The sequence below is a fragment of the Helobdella robusta genome (assembly GCF_000326865.2).
Source record: "Helobdella robusta unplaced genomic scaffold HELROscaffold_88, whole genome shotgun sequence".
NCBI classification, from domain to species: Eukaryota; Metazoa; Annelida; class Clitellata; order Rhynchobdellida; family Glossiphoniidae; genus Helobdella; species Helobdella robusta.
Genome location: NW_008705503.1, coordinates 240971 through 267470, shown reverse-complemented (window position 1 = coordinate 267470; position 26500 = coordinate 240971). Strand labels below are relative to the sequence as shown.

Sequence of the window (26500 nt, the reverse complement as noted above, 5' to 3'; positions counted from 1 at the left end):
TGTGTCTTCTTTTACCTTAGGTAGAAGGTTAAGAATTAAGATTGACTAAGTCGTAAGTTAACGACTAAGGATCGTTTTAATAAAATGGCCGAAAAAAATATGTTTGCGGTAAGTTTTAGAAATTATAGCAAACCTTACAGTTAGAACTAACCTCCGGTTTTATCAAATTTTTTATTAATTCATTTTTGAATTAATTCATTCTACACTAAATTTTTTATCGAAACTATCTTTTCAATAAAACCGTCACCATGGTAACGGGAACATTTAAACTTTATTTAAAACTGATTTCGTAGCGCTATACTCGTAACGTACGACGTGGTACGATGTGACAAAATTGTAACACTGAAACAGACTAAGCCGAATAAAGTAAATAAGTTAATATATAAACAAAAAGCATTTATTCATTTATTCTCGAACGTATTCGATTAAAAATTCCGGATACGAGTTATTTTTTTCATAAATGACATATTCTTTGAACAATAGTTGATCATCCGGTTGTTTGTGTGTGCCAATGACTGAATCATGAAAGGGATGGGTTGCACAGTTGTCCAAGAGCGAGCAGGTTTGGTGGGTGCAGGGTGGTTTCTTGAAGTTGTGGGCTGACGTGCAAACATAGGCACTACCTAGAAGAACTCGAGAGAGGAACATGAACATCGGCGTCCCAGCAGCTTTCCTCGCCTTCTTATCGTCTTCGTGAAAAATATTTCGAAATTTTTATTTGTTTTCTATCCATATTTATGTAACGCTTTTAGACGTGAGATTAGGTAGAAAGTTGAACGAAAGGATGATATACAAGAAGAAAATATAAAATCCATTCAGCAATTCACTGACATCACAGATTAGATAAGTACTTAGCAAAGTGAATAGCTTACAACTTAAATTAATCGAAAATAATTATATATTAAAACAGTAATCACATTTGAACATTAGACACAAACTTCCTAACCAGCATACTGGTCAGCTTTCGTAGAACTCTCAGCGAAATAAGCTCCACTACCAAATAGAGCCTTATCAGATGAGAATCTGCTATCAATGCCAGAATGCAAGATGACTTTGACGCTTTTTTCCTTCGTGCCATGAAACAAGTAGACTTCATTCAGTTCTTTATCCAGCAATCCATTCAAATATGGTCCGAAATCTTTCATTATTTTTAAATTATTAGCCAATAACCCAACGAAAGCTCTCCCGGATCAATTAATTCAATCTTATCGAGACAACAACCAAATAATCATTTCATTGACTCACAAATTATCATCATCAAACTGAACATTACATTTCAATAAAGAAGGCAACCAATTAACTGACCACAGGTTTTAGGCTTGTTCACTGAAAGGTCAGGGTATGGTTTGTCCGAGTGCTGAAATTTCTCCATGTGCCCTTTTTTAGCAGTCCAGTAGTGTTTATAAAAATTTAAATTCTCATTGAGGTAAATGTGCTTGATTGAAATTTGTTTATGTCCCAATCCTATGGCATCGGCTCCTTTCCCAACGAGCTTTGCATCCCAAGTTTGCAGGACCATTTCAGATATTGCCTGAACGAAAATCAGCAAAAAATTTAATTTAATAATTTCAACTTTCTTCACTCTTCAAACTCAAAGCTGTCAACAACTGCGATAAACAAAGCAAGCGTAGATACGTCTGTATCAAATCAACGCATGCAACATTAGAGTTTTTAGATGACATAGGCTGACACAGCATTTGAAACCGGTATCTTCGACGCAAGACTGGCAATTCATTTATTTCTATTAATTTTTTGTAATCTCCACTGATTGAAGTGAAGTGGGCATAAAAATTATCACAAACAGTTGATTACAAAATGAGAAGTGATATGAAAAAAATCACTCACCTTATACCTTCTACCATTTTTGTTCAAAGGAATTTTTGTTTCGCTAAGATCTGCCTTGTCAGAGCACTTAAAATAAGAAGGATATATTATACTGCCCAATTTGACCACCTTCAAATAATAGGCCTTGGGTCCTTTGGTCTTTTTGAAGTTGTCCAAATCGTTTAAACGTCTACTCTCCCAGTCACACAGTCTCTGAACTTCGGTTTTCAACTTCACCAATTCACTACTTAGACCGTATATCGTCAGCTGACCTGTGTTCGCGGGAGGAAACTTGCTAGTTCATTGATGCATACAAAAGAAGGAGATGTTAACAAACATGTTAACAAGCATTAATAAGATAAAAACGAATAAACCAATGCAAAGCAGGTCATGTATCATACAACAAACCATTTTGTATATCAGCTGCTGAAGTAAGTTGGGCGAGTTTCGACTTGAAAAATTGGGAGAGCTCGCCGAGACACGAAAAGACATCATGTTCAATGGACAAACAGCCACAGATAGATTTCAACTTCGCTCTTACAGCATTCTCAATGTCTTTAATCTTGATGCTATCTTCTGCAAACAATGTGTGGATCGTGAATTCTATCATCATCTCATCTCTTCTTGGACAACTTTTACTGCTCTTGTGAGATTCTTTGAAGAAATTACAAATAATAACAATAATATTATTATTACTAATATTAATAGCAATGGTTATGGTAATGGTTATGGAATGATAGAGAGATAAGAAGAAGAAGGGGAAAAAGATTGAGAAGAAGAAGAAAGAGAAGGAGAAGAAGAAGAAGGAGAAAGGTTAGCTTTTTTAACTTTTTGAATTTGAGGTTAGAGCATTTTTCTTCGTCAATGTTTCTTTAAAAACATTCTCTGTCTTGGCACATGTCGTCAGGATTTTAATCTTTAAAATCAAAAACAATTTGTAATAATAAAATAATAAATATCTAATAAAATTACAACGCCAAGTTATAAAATTATAATAAATATTATTCGTAATTATTCATATATATTCAATAAATTATTACTAATATTTATTATCGTTATTTATAATTAGCAAAAATCAATATTGACCTCGATGGGGTATTTAAATTCTTTAGCAGCTTCTACGAAAGCCGTGCAAACTTCCCGAGCACTATAGTTCAATTTCCCACATCCCAAAGTAGGAAATGCAATATTTTTGCAGTTTTGTGCCTTCGCATTTTCAAGACATTTCAAAATGCAACCTTTCAACGACTGGTGAATGTGTGTTGTTGTTGTTGGCGGTGATGGTGCTATTGATTGATCCTTCTACAAAAACATATCAAAAAGAAACGATACACACACACACACACACCACACACACACACGCGCACACACGTACTCACGCATATATATATATATATAATATTATTATTATGTATAATTATATATTTAAATATATACTAACATTATACTGTTCTGTCCCTTTAAAACGTTCCATGTAGATGTGATATAACCATTTACAATCCACAGTTTTGTATTTCAGTGCATCAGTGATGGCTGGCTCTGAACCAAATTCAGTTGGGAAACCCTGGGCCTTCAAATCCTATGGATAGGAAAAAATTGAAAAAAATTATAAAATTGTACCACAAGTTTCGTAATTATTTTTCCATAATATAAGGTAATTATATAATTTGAATAACAATACAAATTTTGGAAAAACTTTCAAAATTTTCATTGTAATAACTATAAAAATCAAAATGGTGAAAGTAATTACATCATAAAGTTGGCTGCCGAGGGCACTATGAAATGATCTGCATATGACTCCCGACCTACTGTTTGATAAGTTGACTGGGTTCTTCTCGCACAAGACATTTACTAGAATATCCGAATTCTGTAAAAATTTGTTTAATAGAAAAACTCCACGGACGTCATGATGGTTTATAGCGAAAGTGCCTGGCGCTAATGGTGCGGTAGCCGGGTTCGATTGCAAACTGGTACTCGCCTACCACATGCAATGTACTTGATACATCGAATGGATTCATGCGTGAAGACAGCAGTTAAAATTTTTGTTCGTCGTTCAAACTTCTGAGAAGCTATTTTTCAAGTTTTAAAATGAAGCAATCGTTCAGTAAAAATTTTATTTTTTAAAATGAAAAATATGGATTTATAAAGATAATACACTCTCTCATTCACTCACTCACTCACTCATTCATTCATTTATTCATTCACTTATTCATTCACTCATTTATTCACTTGTTCACTCTTCCACTCAACAATTCATTCTTTCAATAATTAATTAATCAATTCATTCATTCATGCATTCATACACTCTTACACTAAATTATTATTCACTCATGAAACTACCTTGCACTCAACAATACTTCCATTTAAAACTTTTATGACAGGTTGAAATGAAGTTGGTGAGGACTGGCTAGCAATGTTAACGCCAACATCTTTTTCGTCGTCATCACCCTCATCGTCTTCGTCGTCATCACCATCATCGTCATTATCATCGTCATAAGCGTCATCATAATCGTCATCTTTTTCATCACCCTCATCGTCTTCGTCATCATCCTCCTCTTTGTGGTCATCATTATCATCGCCGCTGCTGACTGGTTGGTCAGATCCAAATAAAGTTGAAAAGCCATCTCTGATTTGAAATATTTTAAAAATATCATTCAAGTATAACAAAACTGGATGGTTAAAAAATACGAAATAAAAAAATAAGCAGAAAAATAACTATTATTATTAACCCACAACGTTTATAATAATTATAATAATAAATTATTAATATCATTTAGTTAAAAAAAGTCATTTCCTCTTTAACCATTGAGCCATTGTTGTTACTACTACTACTACTACTACTACTACTACTACTACTACTACTACTACTACTACTACTACTACTACTACTGCTACTGCTACTACTACTACTACTACTACTACTGCTACAACTACTACTACTGCTACTATTATTATAATTATTATTATTATTATTATTATTATTATTATTATTATCCATTTCTTATTTCTTATTATTTTGAATTGTATTTTGTTGATTGAATAAATAAAATATGTTCACATTATTATTATTATTATTATTGAAATAAAAAAGTGAACTTACATGTCCGGTTGGTCAACTTTTTTGCCAGCAATTTCAAAAGCACATTTGTAACGAGATTCAATTAGAGCTATGTGGTCATACGCCGGACCGTTATCTTTATCGAAGGAATCCACTTTTAAACCTTTTATTATTATTATTATTTTATTACTATTTTTGTGTTGCTATTTTGTTATTGGAGGCAGAAGTAATGATTAGAGCTGTTCTGTGCGTGTGTGTGTGTGCGTGTGTCAGTTTTTGTTTCAGTAATGTTAGAATAATAAAAATACTACTACTACTACTACTACTACTACTACTAGTAATAATTATAATAATTATAACTATAATTATTATTATTATAACCAAACCTCTTTCATAAACATCAAAAGAATGACTTTTATATTTTTGAATGAAGTTTTCTTTGATTATTTTTTCAGCATTTTGTAGTTGGAATTTGGTGCCCTTCAGCGTGATGCAGTCTTCAGCGAGTGTCAACTCTATGTTTTCTGGTAGAATTCTGAGAGAAAAAAACCATTCATAATTAATTGTAAGATCTTTTTCAGACATAAAAACTTTCTTTATAAATGGATTAACTAGGTAGGGCAGAATAGTCATATTTTTTTATTTAAGAGTTACCAATGTATCAAAAATTTTAATGAAGAATATCAAAATTTAGTTAGTTTTGTGATTTTATGACCAACAATGTTAAAAAACCTACTAAAAAATTATCAATCTTCAAATTTAATGATCAAAAATGTCAACTGAAGAATTTCAAAAATGTTTAAAATAGAAGAGATATAAAACCTGTCATAATCTTTACTTAAAAGCAGGTACTGCCCTCTTGTTATTTGGATTTCTTCAATGGAGTTTGATTCATTTTCAAAAAAATTTTCAAGCTTGTGTTTCAGATTAGTAACATTACTAACATCTCCAACCAAGACAATTTCATCAGATGAGACTGTCATGTAGACTTTCTCTTCAAAACCTCTTGCTAATGACTTCAATTTCTCACACTCTATCAACTTTTTGGCATTCTCATCTACAAGTTTAACATGTTCCTCATGTATGTCATTGTTTAGTTTACTTTTAAAGCTGTTGTAACTATTTTTGTGGACCACTGCCAGAGTGTAAGATTCCTCGTGAAGAATTAAACATGCAAATGTCTTTACCCCAACCCCACAATCAACATCGCCACCATCTTTTCTAACTTTGACGTCAGAACCAATGATGATCGGTTCACTGTTGAATTTACGTATGTATGATTCCCCTATTGTACTCTTTAGAAACAAAATTTTATTTTGGCTGGGAGTGGAAGAACAGCTTTTCCACGTGCTCGTATAATTGAGCAGTCTCGTCTTCAAATCGTCATCGTCTTCGTACTTAGATCTCGATTTGTTGTAATGTATTGTAATTTTATATTTATTGTCACTGACAAATTCAAACAAAACTTCTTTATTTTCATCAAAACAAATTTCTAAATCCCTGGCCAAGCGATCTTTATCCTTCGTGAGAATAATATTGAATAATTTACTGTTAGCTTCGTTAAAAAGCACTTCGATGGAACCTAGTTCTTCCGCCATTCTGGTATTTCAAAATTTAGTAAAATTGTTAATTTACTTTTACAGGAAAACGCATTATCTTAAATAAAACTTTTGAAATCGAAACCACGGGAATTTGGTTGCTAAATATAGACGATAATTCTTATCTTCATTATGAAGCGCTGCACTTTATAAAAGTATAATATGAACCTCTGAGAAAGATGTACCACTAAGTTGTCAATGTCTCGGTCGATGGCAACGACTGAAAAAACTTGTTTTAAAACAACCCGTAAGGACTCAACATTTACTTCAGTGTTTTTCAACAAAATTTGGTGGCAAACTTTTCAATAGTTTTTTAAAAATTATTTCTAATCTTTTCAAATTGCTCAACATCAACATGAAACAGTTTGCCACTCACCATTCGTCAACCACCATCGACAGAAATTTTTAAGAAGCCATTGAAGCCGCATCTATAAAGTTGAACGCAGCTCAGTATCTGATGGCAGTCAAAGTATATCAGGAGATGCTTTTCCAGAAAGTAGTTAAAATAGGGCTACCTCGTTTTGTAAAGGCGTTGAAATATTTTAGAACTCCCCCTCGCGGGGCATCCATCACACCGAGTGACCCTTCAAGTTAAGGTAAGTTAAGATAATTGGGAGTCATGGAATGTATGAATTTATCGGAAATTCCTTAATTAATTTATTTATTTAATTCATTTATTTCGACAGGTTGTTTGAACTTTAACAATCTTCACAGACAACCTTGCGCAATATGTGGCAGGCGGGAATATCTTTGCAGTCAAATCCAGACGCTGCAACGGCAGTTCCAGGCACTTCATCGCTACACCATCGCGCCGACGTATTTTTATATTTTTTTCATCGCCGCTTTTATACAATCAATCATTCATTCGTTTGTTCAGTCACACTTATTTCATAGAGCTGTTCAGTCGTTCATTTGTTCGTTCTTTCGTTCATCGATTCATTCACTCATTCATTTATCTAGCACTCATTCATTCATTTAGTCAGTTCTTCATGTATTCATCCAAAATTTACTCAATTATTTATTCATCATTCAGTCAGTCGTTCAATTATCAATTCAGCATTGTTTGCCTATTCAGTTTAACATTAATACACACACACACACACACACACTAACACACACGCAAACACACACACACACATAAACACACACACATATAAACACACACACACACACAAAGGCACATGTGAAGTTTAAGGACGAAGGCATACATTAAAATCGAACGATGCGTGTACAGCGTAGTACAAAAACACGTGTGTCTTCTCATTTGTGTGTAGCATTTTCGAGCTCTTGACTACACACCTAAACAATAATTATTTATCAGCTAACCACTATTATTACTATAGGTTTATATATTAATATATAAGTATATATAACATAAATATTATTATATTTATATTATTATATTTGTATACATGTATGTGTGCATGCAAAAATAGTAATTGATTGTTATAAATCCCAAGAGGAAAACGTACACACACGTACACACACATATTTGGATTCTGACGGTTAAAATTTATCAAATAATGAGTAGTCATACGTCATGTAAGTCTCGTCTGGCATAAAAATAATGAAATAATAATAACAATAAAATAATAATAATAATAATAATAATAGGAATTGATGATGATGATAATAATAAAGTAATACATAAGAAACTAAGTTAAGTGAAAAAAATGCTGACGGACAAAATGAATGAGTAAATAATACTGGTATTGATACTAACTTCTACTACTACTGCTACTGTTGTCGCTACTACAGCCGCTACTACTGCCGCAACTGCTGCTGCTTCTTACGCTACTGATAATAATAATAATAACCATAATATTAACTTATAGACAATATGTATAATACTTACAAATAGGTTAGAAGAACTAATTGATATTTTCAAACAAATTACTTACAAACGACTACAAACCTCTTTATATAAATTTGTGTATTTAGGACTGGTATTGTTAATTATTTTTATTATAATAAATATTGTAATTTGTAATAACAATAATAAATAAATAATTATTTAAATATTTATATTATAATAAATATTGTAATTTGTAATAACAATAATAAATAAATAATTATTTAAATATCATTTTTATTATAATAAATATTGTAATTTGTAATAACAATAATAAATAAATAATTATTTAAATATTATTTTTATATAATAAATATTGTAATTTGTAATAATAATAAATAAATAAATAATTGTTGTTGTAATAATAATAAATAGTAATAATCTGTGATACTGAATATGATGGCCATGAGCGATGATGAAGTCCAGCCTGAGTGTTTCGGTGGGTTTGTTCGTTTTTATTCGTTCTTTCGTTCATTCATTCAATCATTCATTCATTCGTTTTTTTGTTCGTTCATTCATTCGTTCGTACGTTCATCCATTCGATTATTCATTCGTTCGTTCGTTCAAACGCTCACTTAATTTTCGTTGATTTATTTATTTTATTAATTTGTTCGTTTGTAAAGTTTGTTTTTTAACTAATTAATTCATTCATTCATTCATTCATTTGTTTGTTCATTCATTTCTTCATTCATTCATTTGCTTATCCTTCATTGAAAATTTTCGTCAAAGTGAGATTATTAGAAATATTGGATATATTGAATTTCGTCACCTTTTTACACGAACTGGGTAATAAAGAATGGTTGATGTTAATATTATTGTAAAACTTGAGTTTATACAAAAAATTATAGTATTAATATTATTATCATACACACACACATACACACGCACACACACACACACACACACACATACACGCACACACACACACATACACGCACACACACACGCACACACACATGCTTACATGTTAAATCGAATGTTTGTTTTTTACATTATTGAGGGAAAAGTTATTACAAAACATGAAAAATCTATCTTGTAGTTGATGCAGACGTGTTTGGTAAAAATTTTTCGTCAGTTGCCTGTTAGTACGAAGAAATAATAAAAATGTGATAATTTTATCAACGTGCAATTAATGAAACAACTACAACAACCTCACAACAACAACAACTTCAAAACAGCAACCACCACAACAACAACAACATTATAACAACAAATTAACAACGACAAACGCACATAAAATGCACCGAAGCAATTTCATTGATTTACAAAAATGTTCTCAAAGTAGTTTTATAAATGTATGTGTGCATGTTTGTATCTTTGTATGTATGCATGTATGCATGTATATTTGTATGCATGTATGTTTGTATGTATGTATCTTTGTTTGTATGTATTGTATATATGAATGTTACCAATTCGTTAATGCGTGTCATATTATCATCGTTATTTGAAACATTTTTTAAAGACCAATTAGGCAAAAAAAAAATCCCATTAAACTTTCCGCAATGATTTTTCGTCGTTCTTTTAAAATAAAATTCAGTGGCTGATATATAAAGATATTGATGATAATAATTATCATAATTTTGACTATAATTTATTCTCTCTTAAATAATTTTCAATAATATAATAATAATAATAACATCACATCTGATTGGTTTTTAAAAATATTTCCGAGCCGAGGTATATCAGGCGTGGGTATAGACGAATGAAGGTAGAGAGAAAGAGAGAGAGAAAGAGAGAGAGAAAAAGAAAAAAAGAGAGAACGAAAGAAGAAAGGCTAAAAAGAGAGAGAGAAAGAAGACAAGAAAGAGTGAAAGAAAAAAAAAACACAATAAATGATTTAACAAGATAACAAGAGAGAAAGTTCCAATGCCTCTGACGCTGTTAGCAGGGTGGATGCTGGAAAGATGACATTAGATAGGAAGGAGAGCAAAATAGAGAAAAGAGAGAAAGAGAGAGTGAAGGAAAGAAAGATAGAGAGGAAGAAAGAGAGAGAAAGAGGTTTACTTATAAAGTGATTTCTTGATCATTTATAACTCTACAACGCAATCGAAAATTCCGCTCATTTCTTTCTTTCTTTCTCTCTCTCTCTTTCTCTCTCTCTCTCTCTCTCTCTATCTCTATCTCATTATAATATAGAAATTACGAATCGGAAAATACATTGACTCATCGCTAATTATAATAAGGATGATTGTTTTTCTTATTATTCGTAGTGTGAATCTAATAAGCGAATGAACTTGTCAGGTTGAAACACTATTTATTCTTAACGCGATGGTTAACCAGGGCAGAGTTGTTTAGTTCTTCTCTCTCTCTCTCTCCCTCTCCCTCTCTCTCCCTATCCCTCTTTCTCTCTCCCTCTCTCTCTCCCTCTCTCTCTCCCTCTCTCTCTCCCTTGATTGCATCATCGCAGAGTTAATGCAATCTCAACCATCACCACACTCTCCATTGTAATCATCATCATCATCTCATCATCATAATCATCATCAACATTATCACAACCATCGCCACCAGGCCCAGACATCCTCGTTCCCAGCACATCCCTATTCACATGGAAAGCCGACCAGGCGGTGAAGATCCGGCTGGGAGATGTGAGTCCGACCGACATGGAACCGATCTCCATAGTCACAGCCTTCAGGAGGACCGTAGAGAAACACGGGGAAAGAGATGCTTTGTGTTCGTTTGCATGTTGTTCTTCTTATTATTATTATTTTATTATTATTATTTTATTATTATCATTATTATTGTTATTGTTATTATGCCTCCCCAGGCCATAAGGAGAATGGTGCTTGGGTGAAGATGACTTACAATCAGTACTACACAGTTGTCCTGAAGATGGCGAAAATATTTATCAGGGTACAACTGGCTATTTTGTTATTTTTATTTTATGCCACGATGCCACACGCACACACACACGCACACACACACACGATGCCACACACGCACGCACACACAGTTAGGTCTCGAAAGCCACCATGGCGTCGGCATCATCGGCTTCAATTCGCCAGAATGGTTCATCTCCAATTTTGCAGCCATCTTTGCTGGGTTGGATTTTATTATTATTATTATTATTTATTACTATTATTAATCTCTATCTCTCTATCTCTCTTTTTCTCTCTAGAACTACTACTACTACGCTAATACTAAGAATAATAATAACAATAATAGTGATAACTAACCAAAAATAGCAAGATAGCAGCATATTGATACATAAACCTAAGCAATCATCATTACCATATTTCATCATCATCATTGAGTTTATCATCATCATCATCGTCGTCGTAGTCGTCATCATCATCATCATCATTATCATCACCAGCGGCATTTCATGCGGGATATACACAACGAATTCTGCCGAGTTGTGTTTATACGTAGCCAATAGCGCTAACTGTCAGGTAGTAATGAATGAACGAATGAACGAACAAATGTTTGAATGAATGAACAAACGAATGAATGAGTGAATGAACAAACAAATGAATGGATGAAAAGAAAGAGAAAAGTGGATACATTAACGAATGGATGAATGGATGAATGAATGAATGAATGAATGAATGAATGAATGAATGAATGATTGAATGAATGAAAGATAACTGCATAAACAAAAGAACAGATCAACATATGAATAAAAATTAAACTGAATGACGAATGGACGAATGAAGGCAGGCCTGAAAGAGTGAAAGAATAAAAAATGAATGAAATAATGAACCAACCAACCAGTCAATCTACCAACCGTCAATCAACCAACCACCCAATCAACCAACCAGTCGATCAACCAACCAATCTGTCAAAGTACCAGCCAACCAATCAACCACCCAATCATTCACTCAGTCAACCAACCAACCAACCAATCAATCACAGATCATCGTAGTGGAAAATGACATTCAACTCCAGAAATTTCTCTCAGTTTCTGACCAGCTGACGGATGTGAGGGCCATCATTCAGTACAAAGGGCAGCTGAAGGAGAAATACGATAATGTTTACCTGGTCTGGAGAATAATTAAAGCTCTTTTATTATCAATAAATCAATAGGGGAAATTAAATAAAAAAAAATAAAACAAAATTTTATTGTACAGTATAATAAAACCATAGATGCTCATTATCTAGGATAAGTGCTCGAATAATATATATATATAATATAATATAATATATATATATATATAATATACATAAAATAATAATATAATAATTAATATATAATAAATATTATAACAGTAATAATAAGTGTTATTGTTTTTATTTTTGTTATAGGACAGAATGAACGCTTGAATGAATGAATGAATGAATGAATGAATGAATGAATGAATGAATGAATGAATGAATGAACACAAAATGAATGATGAATGAATGAATTAAAGAGTAGATGATTTGATTGACAGATTTATTTATAATTGAAGCCATTATAATTTTGTTGTTGTTGTTATTATTGTTATTATTATTATTTTTATTATTTCAAAACAACTCGTCTGTAGTGGAGCGAGTTAATGAAAATGGAGCTAAGCGAAGAGGATGATGAGGCGCTCAACAATCGAATAAAAAATATCGCTCCAAATAAGTGCTGTAGTCTTATATACACGGTTGGTTGGTTGGCTGATTGGTTGGCTGATTGGTCGGTTGCTTGATTGGTTGGTTGATTGATTGGTGATTGATTGATTGATTGATTGATTGATTGATTGGTTGATTGATGATTGATTGGTTGGCTGGTTGATTGATTGATTGATTGATTGATTGATTGATTGATTGATTGATTGATTGATTGATTGATTGATTGATTGATTGATTGATTGATTGATTGATTGATTGATTGATTGATTGATTGATCGATTGATTGATTGATTAATGTATTCAAATTATCACTAGCTGTAAGATTATTTATTTGAATAAAAGTTGGTTTGAAAAGACTTTAGATTCGATTATTATATAATTAAATATAATATAAATGAAAGTCTTTACAAATGTATGAATGAATGAATAAACGAACGAATGAATGAATAAACCAACGAATGAATGAGCAAATGAATGAACAAATAAATGGATGCATGAACTGATAAAATAATTTTTTCTAAAAATTGAAGTCAGGTACAACTGGACCACCAAAAGGAGCCATGTTGAGCCATGATAATGTGAGTGAATGAATGAGTGAGTGAATGGGTGAATGAATGAATATTTGATTGAATAAATGAATGAGTGAATAAATGAATGAGTGAGTGAATGATCGAATGAATGAGTAAAAAAATGAAATGGGCTGATGGATGGATGAATGGATGGATGGATGGATGGATGGATGAATTCACATTATCACAAATATTAACAATCATTAATATCCCAACAATTATTATAACCAATATAACAGCCATCGTCATCATCGCAATCATCACCACCATAACGATCATCACCACTAACATAACGATCATCACCACTAACATAACGATCATCACCACTAACATAACGATCATCACCACTAACATAACGATCATCACCACTAACATAACGATCATCACCACTAACATAACGATCATCACCACTAACATAACGATCATCACCACTAACATAACGATCATCACCACTAACATAACGATCATCATCATCACCACCACCACCATAACGATCATCATCACCACTGCCACTACCACCATAACGATCATCATCACCACTGCCACTACCACCATAACGATCATCATCACCACCACAAATACCATCATCATCATCATAACCAGTTGACATGGTCAGCGCGAGTCCTCTCGATTTCGGAGGGGACCAGTTGCGAAGAGGTGGGAGTGACCTACCTACCACTGAGCCACATCGCCGCCCAGATGATCGACATCTACAGCAGCCTCATCGTCGGCTCCTCCGTCTACTTCGCTCAGCCCGACGCTCTCAAAGTGAGTGAGTGAGTGAGTGAGTGAGTGAATGAATGAATGAATGAATGAATGAGTAAAAGAATGAGTGAGACGCTCTCAGCAACATCATAACATCATCATCATCTTGGGATGATGATGTTCATGGTGATGATGATGATAATGATGTTGCTGGTGATGATGGTGATGTTGTTGCTAGTGATGATGATGATGATGTTGTTGCTGGTGATGATGACGATGCCTAAGGTTAAACTAAAATATGATATCAACCTTAAAACATTGGCTTGGGAAGTTGGAAATTATTAAATAATTCAACAGCATGGTCACAGTTATCATCTTCTTCATCATCACCATCATCATCACTATCATTCTCATCATCATCATCATCATCCTCATCAGCATCATTATCACAACCATTCTTTCAACCACCACTCCTCCAACCAGGGCACCTTGAAAGACACCATAAAAGAAGTACGGCCGACAATTTTCATGGGTGTGCCGCGGGTTTGGGAGAAGATGCACGAGGCGATGTTGGTGGTGGGCCGCAAAAATGGAGTCTTCAAGAGGAACGTCATCAAGATGGCGAAGAAAGTCGGACTGTGGAAAGCCCACGGGAAGTCAGGGTCAGTTTTTGTTGTTCCGGGCTAGATTATATTTAAGACGGGGAATGGATTATATTTGCAATGCGGTCGAGTTATTACTATTAACTCATTACGTAATTAGAAGCCTTGCTGTATCATTTTGTATGGTATCATTTTGTATGGTATCATTTTGTATGGTATCATTTTGTATGGTATCATTTTGTATGGTATCATTTTGTATGGTATCATTTTGAATAATATCAATTTGTATCGTATCATTTTGTATCGTATCATTTTGTATCGTATCATTTTGTATCGTATCATTTTGTATCGTATCATTTTGTATCGTATCATTTTGTATGGTTTCATTTTGTCTGAATAATCATTTTGAATAATATCAATTTGTATGGTATCATTTGGTATGGTATCATTTTGTACGATGGCACAGCTGCTGCACAAGCTGCATGTACGGCCTTGCCAACAAGTTGGTCTTCACGAAGGTCAAAGAGGCACTGGGCTTCAACAGATGCCACTTTCTGATCACTGGAGCTGCTCCAATCATGAAGGAAACCATGGAGTTCTTCTACAGCCTCAACCTGCCGATCAGAGAAGCCTACGGCCTTAGCGAATGCACCGGTCAGTCAGTTCCTCGTTGTTCAGTTTTTTCTTCTTCTCCCACTCTATCCACTCCATTCACCATCTCTTTTTTGCTTTCCACCTTCATCTTCAATGCTCTTCTTATTTTTATTTCATTTACTTACAGCAATTAGCAGACAAACAAACAAACGAATAAGACTACAAACACGCAAACAAACACACAGACAAACAAACACACAGACAAACAAACACACGGACAAACAAACACACAAACAAAAAACACAGCGGCTCACACATTAACGCCGAAGAATCATTTGATATTGGGAAGTGTGGGCATGGCTTACTCAGGTGTGCAAACTTATCTGGACAATCCTGATAGTGATGGGTGTGGAGAGGTAGTTGTTTATTAATTAATTAATTAATTAATTAATTAATTCATTCATTCATTCATTCATTCATCCATCCATTCATTCATTCATCCATTCATTATTGACCAGGTGTGCATGGTTGGACGTCACGTCTTCATGGGCTACCTGAACGAGGAGGCAAAAACGCGGGAAACCTTGGATGCTGAAGGCAGGCTGCACACTGGAGATATCGGAAAGATGGACGGAAGAGGGTGTCTCTTCATCACTGGAAGAATTAAAGGTGAGAGAGTGAAAGTGAGAGAGAGAAAGCAAGAAAGAGAGAGAGAGAGAGATAGTGCAAGTGAGAGTAGAGAGGGAGAGAAAAAAAAACATAATGTTCACATGTCAAACAAAATTAGGCATTTGAATGCGGTCAGATCTCTATAACATGAATCTGATAGGAACTAACCACAACTTAACTGAATTAACCAACCATCAATCAACCAACCAACAATCAACCAACCACCAACCAATCAACCAATCAATGAACGAACAGAACTTATAATAACATCTGGGGGCGAGAATGTAGCCCCGGTGCCGATCGAAGAGAGGGTGAAAGAGACGTTGAAGTGTGTGAGCAACTGCATGTTGTTGGGCGATAGGAGGAGGTTTCTATCGTTGCTCATCACTTTTAAGGTTGTTGTTGTTGATGGTAATGTTGTTGTTGTTGTTATCGTTAGTGTTGTTGTTGTCGTCGTTAGTGTTAGTGTTGTTGTAATTTCTCTCTCTTATTCAAATAGTGTGAAGTGAACTTGGACACGTTGGAGCCACTGGACCAATTGTCCCAACCCGCCATAGATTGGTGTCATTCCATTGGCTCGGAGGCCAAATACGTCAAGGATGTCCTAGATAACAAAGACGAAAAGGTCAAGAAGGCAATTGACGATGGTAGTTTTTTTTTTCATTAAAAATTATTGCTGATAATTTAAAATAATTTGTTCATTTGCTTGATGTGATTGAATTCAGCGGGTCAAAAAAATACTCCAATTACGATTAATTAATGATACAATTTAATTATCACAACGCATTTTTAATGAAGAATTATTAAATTAAATTTTATTTACTTGAAAATTATTTCTGAGAAAAATCTTTACCTCATTTCAGGAATTGCTCAAGTAAACTTGCAAGCACCTTCAAACGCTCAAAAAATTCAAAAATGGACCATTCTGCCTGCGGATTTCTCAATCCCCGGTGGTGAATTGGGTTAGTGAATTGTTTGTTCATTCATTTATTCATCCATTCATTCATTCGTTCGCTCGTTCATTCATTCAATCGTTCATTCATTCGTCCGTCCATCAATCAATCCACTAATTAGGACCAACGTTGAAGTTGAAACGGCCCGACGTCCTCAAAAAGTACGGCGATCTCATTGAAAAATTTTATTCCTTCCCCGGCGAAAATTGAAATTATTATTATTATGCTGTTGTTGTTGTTGTTGTGCGTGTTGTTTTATGATTGTTGATGTTGTTTTGATGGATGAAGCTATCGGTGACGTCATCTGTCGGTGTTGGAGTGAAGTGTGGGAGGATGAAAGTGCCGTTGATTGACTAGTTGCTCCTTCTCGTCATGTTCTCTCTCTCTCCACTTTCTCTCCTTCTCTCTAAACATTATCATCATCGTTTGATTCCATTTTTTTAATTTAATTTAATATCATGATTTTTTTTCAAAGGTAAATTTTTATGAACTGTGATATATCGTGTTACAGACAGACGAACATACACAAAAATACACACACACACACACACACACACACACACACACACACACGTATACAAACACACACAGAAATAATAGTACGCTTTTTTTCATTTCTTTATTTTTCTGTTAAACTCCAAAGCGAGGATAATAATTTTTATTAATTTTTGGTGTTTCGTCAAAACAAAATTAAAAGAATATATAAAGAAAAAATCAACTGTGTATGCGTGTATGTGTGTGTATGTATGTATGTATGTGTGTGTGTGTGTTCGTGTGTGTGTGTGAGTGAAAATATAACAACGGTAAGTAATATACCGATGGAATAGTTTTTCACATATATATATATATATATGTGTGTGTGTGTGTGCGTGCGTGTGTGTGTGTGCGTGCGTGTGTGTGTGTGTGTGTAAGAATAAGAACAAGAAGGCCTATTATATTTTGAAATAAAAGGTTCAAAATATAAAAATGAAACAACAAATGAGCGACAGAATGATAAAATGAATGAATTAGGAGAAAACGAAATGAAAATGAATGAAGAGAATGGATGGACGAATAGACTGATGGGCGAAATAAATGGATGAATGAACGGATGGATGAATGCGTGATTGGTTAAATTAATGAATAAATGAGTAGATGATTGAAAGAATTAGTCGACCAATGGTTAAATGAGTGAGTGAAAGGATTGAGGGATGGATAAATGGATGAAAAAAATGAATGTTGAATTGAATATAATTGATTGAATGTAAGCGAAAAAAAAGAATTTTAAAACAAAATTCAGTCAAAAAAGATTTGCGCACCATAAATTTAAATGAAATTCAACCGCAAAAAGTAAATTTTTTTACAATATTGCTTAAAATATGTCCTAAAATAAAAATGTGTTTGTTAAAAAAACTAATCCTAAATATATATTTACTATAGATTCATATATATATATATATATATATATATATATATATATATAGTTACAATCATAGCATAATAATTTCTAAAAATATATGTATAAAAAATTTGAAAGAAGGAGAAAACAGAATAAGATTATGCAATATTCAATTTGAAAGTCATGAATATATACAAACAAACACACAAACAAACATACACATGCATGCATACATACACCGTACAAACAAACATACACAAACATCGTACAAACAAATATACACACACATACAAACAAACATACAAACACACACACACGCACGCATATATTTATATATATATGATGATTCAAAGAAATGAAAAGATATATAGATGGATAGAAGGATGGATGGATGAATATGACAAAAAAATAATTGAAAATTATATTATTAATAATATTTATAATAACAATAATAACAATAACCAAAATATTATGTCTGAAAATCAACAAATAGGCCTCATTTTTCCAACAAAATTCAGCGTTGAGAGGGTTTCTGAAAATAATTCGATAGAGGCGCTTCTCCTATAAAATGCAATGCAAAGTAAAGTGTCTGTCTACACATAGGACCCCAATATAAAATAACAATAATAGCGATATATAATATATTGAAAGCTGCTCAAATAGGAAGAAGAATGCAGAGGAAAACCATCAACCATCCACTCTCGCCTTCGCCTTGCCATCCAGATGAGCAAGAGAATGTCATTCGGGTAGTCCGTTCTGTTTAGGCCAGTTCAGGTGCAGACCGCCATAACTTCCGACATAACTGACTTCGCCGTCCTATCTCCGGGCAGAAAGGGGCCGATCGTAACTATGTTATTATTCAAAAAAATCGTCTGAAAACTTCTCAAAAAGAGGAAAATAGTAACAATAGTCAGAAGAAAATAATAATAATAATAACGACAACAACATGCAAACATACCCACAGTCACAGACAGACAGACAGAAAGACAGACAGACAGACAGACAGACACAGAACTTGTTTCTAACAAAATATGCAAAACAAAACACGAAACAGCTAATAGCAAAGCGTCAAATTTAACCTAGATAATTGTATGGTTATATACATTTTTATACATTATATATGCTCTATTATACATGTGTATGTGTGTGTGCGTGTATGTGTGTGCGCGTGTGTATGTGAGTGTAGATATAATTTATTCAGAATTAATTCAGCATTTTTTCAATGGCGAAGGCAACGTACAACATTAAACCAAAGTCTAACTGATGACGATGATGATGATGTGATGATGATGATGTTAGTGATGTGATGGTGATGAAGACGACGACGATGCAAATAAATTTTTATTTTTTTCATAGATATAGAGCAAAATAATTAAACACAAGGCATGTTTATGCTAGGTGAAGATAATTAAATGTGGTTAGACATAAACATTTGGATGAATGAATGAATGAATAAAAAAACGGATGAATGGACGGTAGATGAACAAGTAAATGAATTAAAGAGCGAACGAACGAATGAACAAAAGAAATAATTTACGTACGTTCATGTTCGCCTCAGACATCTGCTTTTAATTAAAATAAAAATGGATGGATGTAGAAATCTTTGAAATAAAATACCAAACATACAAAACAATAAAAAACATACATTGAACATACATACAAACAAACAAAATTATATGTATATATACATAGTATATATATATATATATATATATATATATATATATATATATATATAGAAACAACATTAAATCCTAAAAGTTGACCTGAATAACTAAAACAACACACATTTTTAATGAAGCTTATAAGTATGTGTGTGAGTGTATGTGAATGTGTGTGTGTATGTTTGCGTGTGTGTGTGTGAGTGTGTTTGTGCATGTGTTTGCGTGTGAGTGTGTTTGTGTATGTGCGTGTGTGTGTGTGCGTGAACACGCATTTTAAATGAAGCATTATAAGTATGTATGTGTGTATGTTTGAGTGTGTGTATTTGTATGTGTGTGTATTTGTGTGTGTGTGTGAGTGTATTGTGTGTAGTTTTAAAAAATATAAAAATTTGTGAAAGAGTTAATTTTTAAAAAATATAAATTAGTCTGATGTATGAAGAGACGGTATGGAAAGAAGATGATTTCAAATGTGCGCGATGAAGAACAAAGAGGATAAAGTGATATTTCATAAAATCCGTTTCGTTTCAAACGACAACAACATCACAACATTCGCAAAACAACATTAACAACAGCAACAGGATAAAATAATATATGTGCATGTTGTATGTACATTTTGTTCTAAACCGCAAAAACTTCGGCAGCGAGCCACGTAGATAGCCAGGCCAAATACAGAAGTACGTGTTAAAAAATGATTACCTAGCAAAATACATTAACGCTGCTGATGTTATTATTATTCTTATTATGAATGTTATTATTATTCTTATTGTTGTTGATGTTGTTGATCGCTAATGTTTAACAGCCGGTTAATGTGTATGAAAAAAATTTACATAAGCTAATAATGAGATAGAAAAATAAACGTTTTTACTCTCTCTCTCTCTCTCTCTCTCTCTCTCTCTCTCTCTTTCTCTCTCTCTCCTCTCTCTCTCTCTCTATCTCTTCAGCAATAATATAAAACTTACCGTTATAAACAGACTCTTTTTTTACACTGAAACCTTAATTAAAAACTTCGCAAAAATGTAATTGCGTCGTACGTTCACAGCATCATTGTGTGCTAATTTCTGTTGGCTGCTCTGTTTTTTATTTCATTCATCCTTTCGTTCCATCATTCATCCTTTCGTTCCATCATTCATTCATTCATTCATCAGCTCCCCATTACCATAAGTTATAATAAGTCTCCCATTTTCGTTGGCTTAAAACGAAAGGTAATAACAATAATAACAAAATAAAAATAACAATAATATAACAACAACTACAATAATAATAGTAATAATAATAATAAAATCGTAATTATCAATCACAACATAAACTGCAATAATCTTTAATGGTTCGTGAAGGCATTTTTCGCTAGCGTAATATATAAATCAATATGTTAGATCATCATCATCATCATCATCATCATTATTACTATTATTATTTGCAATTGTTGTTGTTGTTGTTATTATTGTTGTTGTCACTCCATCTTAGCAACCATTGTCATAACCAATAATTATTTCGTTAAAATTGTTTGTGGGGCGAGATGTGCGCTAATGGAAGAATGAATGAACGAACGAACGAATGTATGAATGAACGAATGAATGAATGAATGAACAAACGAATAGGTGAGCAAACTTCGAATAGCTAGTAAATATGTAAGAAATATGAAAGAATCATGTATTTATTCAGAATAACAAAGAATGAACGAACAAACGAACGTACAAACGAACGAACAAATGAATGGGAGAATACATGAATGAATGCATGAATGAATGAATAAACAAATAAACAGGCGAAGGAGTGAAAAAACAGGTGAATAAATGAATGATCAAAAAACAACTAATTAATGTCAGAAAGAGAATGAACAAATTAATGAATGAATAGTTGCATGATATTTTGCAATATACAGTTGTATATATAGTGATATGTACGTGTATGTATGTATGTATGTATGTATGTATGTGTGTGTGTGTGTGTGTGTGTGTGTGTGTGTGTGTGTGTGTGTGTGTGTGTGTGTGTGTATGGGTTTGTATGTGTGTGTGTTGATGTCATCATTGTTTGATGCGCCAGCAAAAGCGTGTGACATGATTTAATGACGCTGTTGCTATTGTTGCTGAAGATTTATAAGTGTAAAGTAGCAGTGTTGTTGTTGTTGTTGCTGTTGTCGTTGTAGGCATTATTATCATTGATATCAGTATCTTTGTTGTTGTTGTTGTTGTATTTTCTGTTGATGCATTTGAGCAGCGATAACATCATCATTCATTATCATCATCATAACCTCAACAACAAACCATCACCATCATCATCATTTCAACAACAACAACATCATCATCATCATCACTTCAACAACAACAACATCATCAACACACATCGAAAAAGTAATTATATCGTGTGTCTTATTTACGACCAACCAATACTGTTCATATACATATAATATATATTATATATATGTATATATATTTATTATATATATATATATATATATATATATATGTGTGTGTGTGTGTGTGTGTGTGTGTGTGGGTTATAACATTTATACATATTATTTATTTACAAATTCAATACAATGCACACGTGAATAAGAGAGCCTGCCTATATTGTAATTGTAATGTAAACTATGTTGTGTGAAAACGAAAAGATGATGATGATGATGGTGGTGGTGATGATGGTTATAATTAAAATGATGAAGATGAAGATGACAAAGAAGATGATGGTTATAATTAAAATGAAGAAGATGATGATGGTAGTGATGATGGTTATAATTAAAATGATGAAGATGATGTTTGTTAGTAATAACATAATTGAAATAATGTTACTTTCGCCCCCAGTATTAGTAGCATTATTTTTTTTACTATCAATATTTTCTGCTTGCAGTTCTGTTAATCATCTTCGCGTTTACTTTCATTCTTGCTCTCACTCTTACAACCAACCGCAGAATTATTTTCCAAATTATTATTATTATTGTTGTTTTTATTGTTGTCATTGTTATTATTATTATTAACGATTACGTCATCAAAGACAGCGGCAAGGGGCTTGATAGAATGCTGGGCCTCAAGACCACACCTGCCACAGGTGGCCATCTTCGTGCAGTCGCTAAAGCAGAAGAACCTGCCATCTTTCGGGGGGAAATCTCTCGTCGGGTTTCCGCACTTCCGGCAGTTAAATCGCTGCGAGCAACAAGACATGGCGCCGAAGATGTCGTAGTTGTACATGCTGCCGATCACCAGCGAGTTGCCTTTCCACTCTTTCCGACAGAACTTGCAGACGATCTTGCGAGTTTTGGCGTTCATGCAGCCGATGCATACCGCGTTTAAGTACTGTTGTTGTTGTTGTTTGCTGCTGGTGGTGGTGCTGGTGGTGGCGTTCGGTAGATTGGTAAAGTTCTGTGGCTGCTGTTGATGTTGTTGCTTTCGAGGTGACGAGAGTTCGATGGCACATCCGTCGTACGATTCGCTTGACAGGAAGAAGGTTCCTGGCGGTCGAGCAACACGTCAAATTATCAATGGTTGTTTCATGAAAGTAATTAACTACTTAACCAACCAATCAACCAACCAATCAACCAACCAATCAACCAATTAATTAACCAACCAATTAATTAACCAACCAATCAACCAATTAATTAACCAACCAATTAATTAACCAACCAATCAACCAATCAATCAACCAATCAATCAACCAACCAATCAACTAATTAATTAACCAACCAATCAACCAATCAATCAACCAATCAATCAACCAACCAATCAACCAATCAATTAACCAACCAACCAGCCAATCAACCAACCAGCCATTTAACTAACCAACCAACCAACCAACCAACCAGCCAACAAACCAGCCAGCCAGCCAACCAACCAGCCAGCCAACCCACCAACCAACCAACCAACCAACCAACCAACCAGCCAGCCAACCAGCCAACCAACCAACCATTGATAAGCGGGTACTTATCGTAGACGAGCATGTCCATCCGACACACCACGCAGGCCATTGTAGTCTTCGTCAGGTAGCTGAATGTCGTCAGCAGAAAACATCTAAAATTATAATTATTATAATTATAATTGTTATTTTTATGAATAATAAATATGGTTTTTATTTATTCATTTGATTTTTCATAATTATTATTGAATTCATTCATTTTTCAGTGTTGATTGTTCTTACGCATTTGTTGTTCATTCATTTCGTGACCATTTTTCGTTCGTTCGTTCGTTCGTTCGTTCGTTCGTTCGTTCGTTCATTCGTTCATTCATTCATTTACTACTTAATTCATTCATTCATTCAATCAATCTTCATTGCAAACTCTATAAATAAAACGTTAATTGCTCAAAATTTCATTGAATAAGAGAACGAATAAAATTGAAAATGAATAAATAAATTTAAAAGTAGGTCACATCAGCTCATGGTACAATTTTATTGGCTAATAAATATCTGGGCCAGGTTACAGTGAGGTTGATTTGTTGAGCAGATATGGAATTTTGGGTTAAAATTCAGCAGTTTTTAATTAATTGATTGATTGGTTTGTTAGATAAAGGATGGAAGGCTCAAACAAGTGAAGGAGTGAGTGAACAAACGCAAAAATAAATTAATGAAAAATGAATAAACGAGTGGGTGAACGAATACTCAAAAAAGAATGAACGAACAAATGAAAAAAAACAGAAAGAACGAATGAACGAACGAATGAATGAAAGAACGAGTGTTTGTTTGCAAAGGAATTACGCTTGTTGATTGCAATCATTCGATAATTGGAGTAATAGTTTTTTCGTGTTTGAAGCCAGTTCAATCATAAATGAACGAACGAACGAACGAATGAATGAATGAACGAACGAATGAATGAACGAATGCAAGCATGTCTCTGTTGATTTATTAAATAGCGATTATATATATTTAATTGAATAATTTTGAAAAGAAGTTATTTGACACAACTGAACAAAGCTTATAAGAACTCATATGTGTATATAATATATATATATATATATATATATATATATATATATATATATATATATATATATATATATAAACACACAATTAACTATAACACAACAAACACGCACACAACAAACACACATATACATACACACACGCACACACACACACACATACACACGCACAAACCTCGTCTCGTCATTCCCATAAGGACCATCATCGTCTGTTCTGACTTGGTATGAATTGCACATGTAAGATGGCAAACTTTTGAAATACGCCATGTTTGTTCGCCTGCAGAATATGTTCCCGTTCGCTGCTTTTTCAGGGTCTTTGAAAAAGTCAAAAATTTTTGTTGTTGTTGGAGTTGTTGCCGATGTTGACGCTGAAGATAACGACGCTCTCGAATGCTTGCGCTGGCTGTTGTTGAGGATGTTGTTGATGAAGTTGTTGTTGTTGTTGGTGAAGTTGTTGTTGTTGAGGATGTTGTTGCTGTTGATGAAGTTGTTGTTGTTGTTGTTGTTGGCAAAGATGTTGTTGCTGTTGAAGAGGTTGACTGGTGAAAGGATGGGTAAGAAAGGATTGTTCGTGTTGTTGTTGTTGTTGTGGAAAGTTAAGTTGGCTTTGAAATTTTTAAAGTTGGCGATGGAAACATTGTTGTTGTTGATGTTGTTGTTGAGATAGAACTGATTGTTGAGCAGGGCGTTCAATGAAGCTGGTGATAATCTGCAGGAAGGATTGTTGCTGTTGTTGTTATTAATGCTGCCGTTGTGGTTATTAGTAACACCGTTGTTCGTACAACTCTGCGGCTGGTTCAAGCGCCAATCTGAAATTTTCCTATTATTATTATTCAAAAAGTTGTTAACGTCGCAAAAGTTATCTCCAGAAGTTGAAAAGGAACGGTGGCCGTTCGTGGTAAATGTTTGACTCAGCAGTTGTTGCTGCTGCTGTTGTAACTGGTGGTCCCCTGGTTCGAATCTCAGGCAACCTTTCAAACATCTGCATGTTGAAATTTTTCTCATCTGGTCTTGGTTCTGTTTTGTATAAGTGAGTAGTAATAGTAGTAGTAGTAGTAGTAGTAGTAGTAGTAATAGTAGTATTAGTAGTAGTAGTAGTAATAGTACTGGTAGCTGTAGTAGTAGTAGCAGTTGTAGTAGTAGTAGTAGTAACAGATATGTAAATATTCTGCTGGCTGATTGTAAACATTGATAAAGAATGAGAATAAATATGGACAATAACCGAAATAATAATAATAATATAAATTAACAAATAATAATATTAATAATAATAATAATAATAATAATAATAATAGTGTTAAACATAATCAGCAAAGTGTTTTTTCATTTTTAATACTAAACTTAAAAATTTCGATTTTGCTGCATGCAACATGCTACTGTGATTGTAATTGATTATTATTATTCTAGTAGTTATTATTATTATTATTAATTTGGTTATTTTTAAAATTTATATTTTGAGCAAATGAAATCTGAACCTATATATCGAATGAAAGATTGATAATATATTACGTTCTACTCATACAATGAAATTTAATTCCTTTATATATTCATTCATCCATTCATTCACTTATTCTTTCCTTTTATCATGCCT

The 26500-nt window shown here is 33.4% G+C and overlaps 3 protein-coding genes across 3 annotated transcripts; 1 reads left to right on the top strand and 2 right to left on the bottom strand.

The window, feature by feature from the left end:
• Positions 1-329: 329 nt before the first annotated feature.
• HELRODRAFT_194632 (hypothetical protein) lies at positions 330-6480 on the bottom strand (the record flags this gene model as incomplete). The annotated part of the gene is made up of 13 exons (XM_009032799.1): positions 330-689; positions 947-1138; positions 1306-1531; positions 1846-2096; positions 2233-2478; positions 2653-2740; positions 2911-3072; positions 3266-3403; positions 3575-3691; positions 4165-4450; positions 4925-5045; positions 5269-5417; positions 5705-6480. The coding sequence occupies 13 exons, from the start codon at positions 6478-6480 to the stop codon at positions 406-408; spliced, it is 3036 nt and encodes a 1011-aa protein (XP_009031047.1). The 3' UTR covers positions 330-405.
• A 4389-nt stretch (positions 6481-10869) lies between these two features.
• Positions 10870-17170, top strand: HELRODRAFT_90723 (hypothetical protein; the record flags this gene model as incomplete). Its single annotated transcript, XM_009032770.1, has 16 exons — positions 10870-11002; positions 11097-11182; positions 11283-11371; positions 11646-11721; positions 12185-12310; positions 12796-12900; positions 13399-13446; positions 14041-14205; positions 14626-14798; positions 15211-15398; positions 15645-15754; positions 15857-16007; positions 16263-16402; positions 16507-16657; positions 16871-16969; positions 17082-17170. Coding segments are annotated over 16 exons (1929 nt in total), but the record flags the coding sequence as incomplete, so codon positions are not given.
• Positions 17171-22758: 5588 nt separating this feature from the next.
• HELRODRAFT_116498 (hypothetical protein) lies at positions 22759-25411 on the bottom strand. Its single transcript, XM_009032798.1, has 5 exons — positions 25378-25411; positions 25085-25326; positions 23900-24003; positions 23396-23447; positions 22759-23311 (listed from the first exon to the last, which is right to left on the bottom strand). Exons 2-5 carry the CDS (start codon positions 25174-25176, stop codon positions 22855-22857), a joined length of 705 nt encoding a protein of 234 aa, XP_009031046.1. The 5' UTR covers positions 25177-25326; positions 25378-25411; the 3' UTR covers positions 22759-22854.
• Between the last annotated feature and the right edge of the window lie 1089 nt (positions 25412-26500).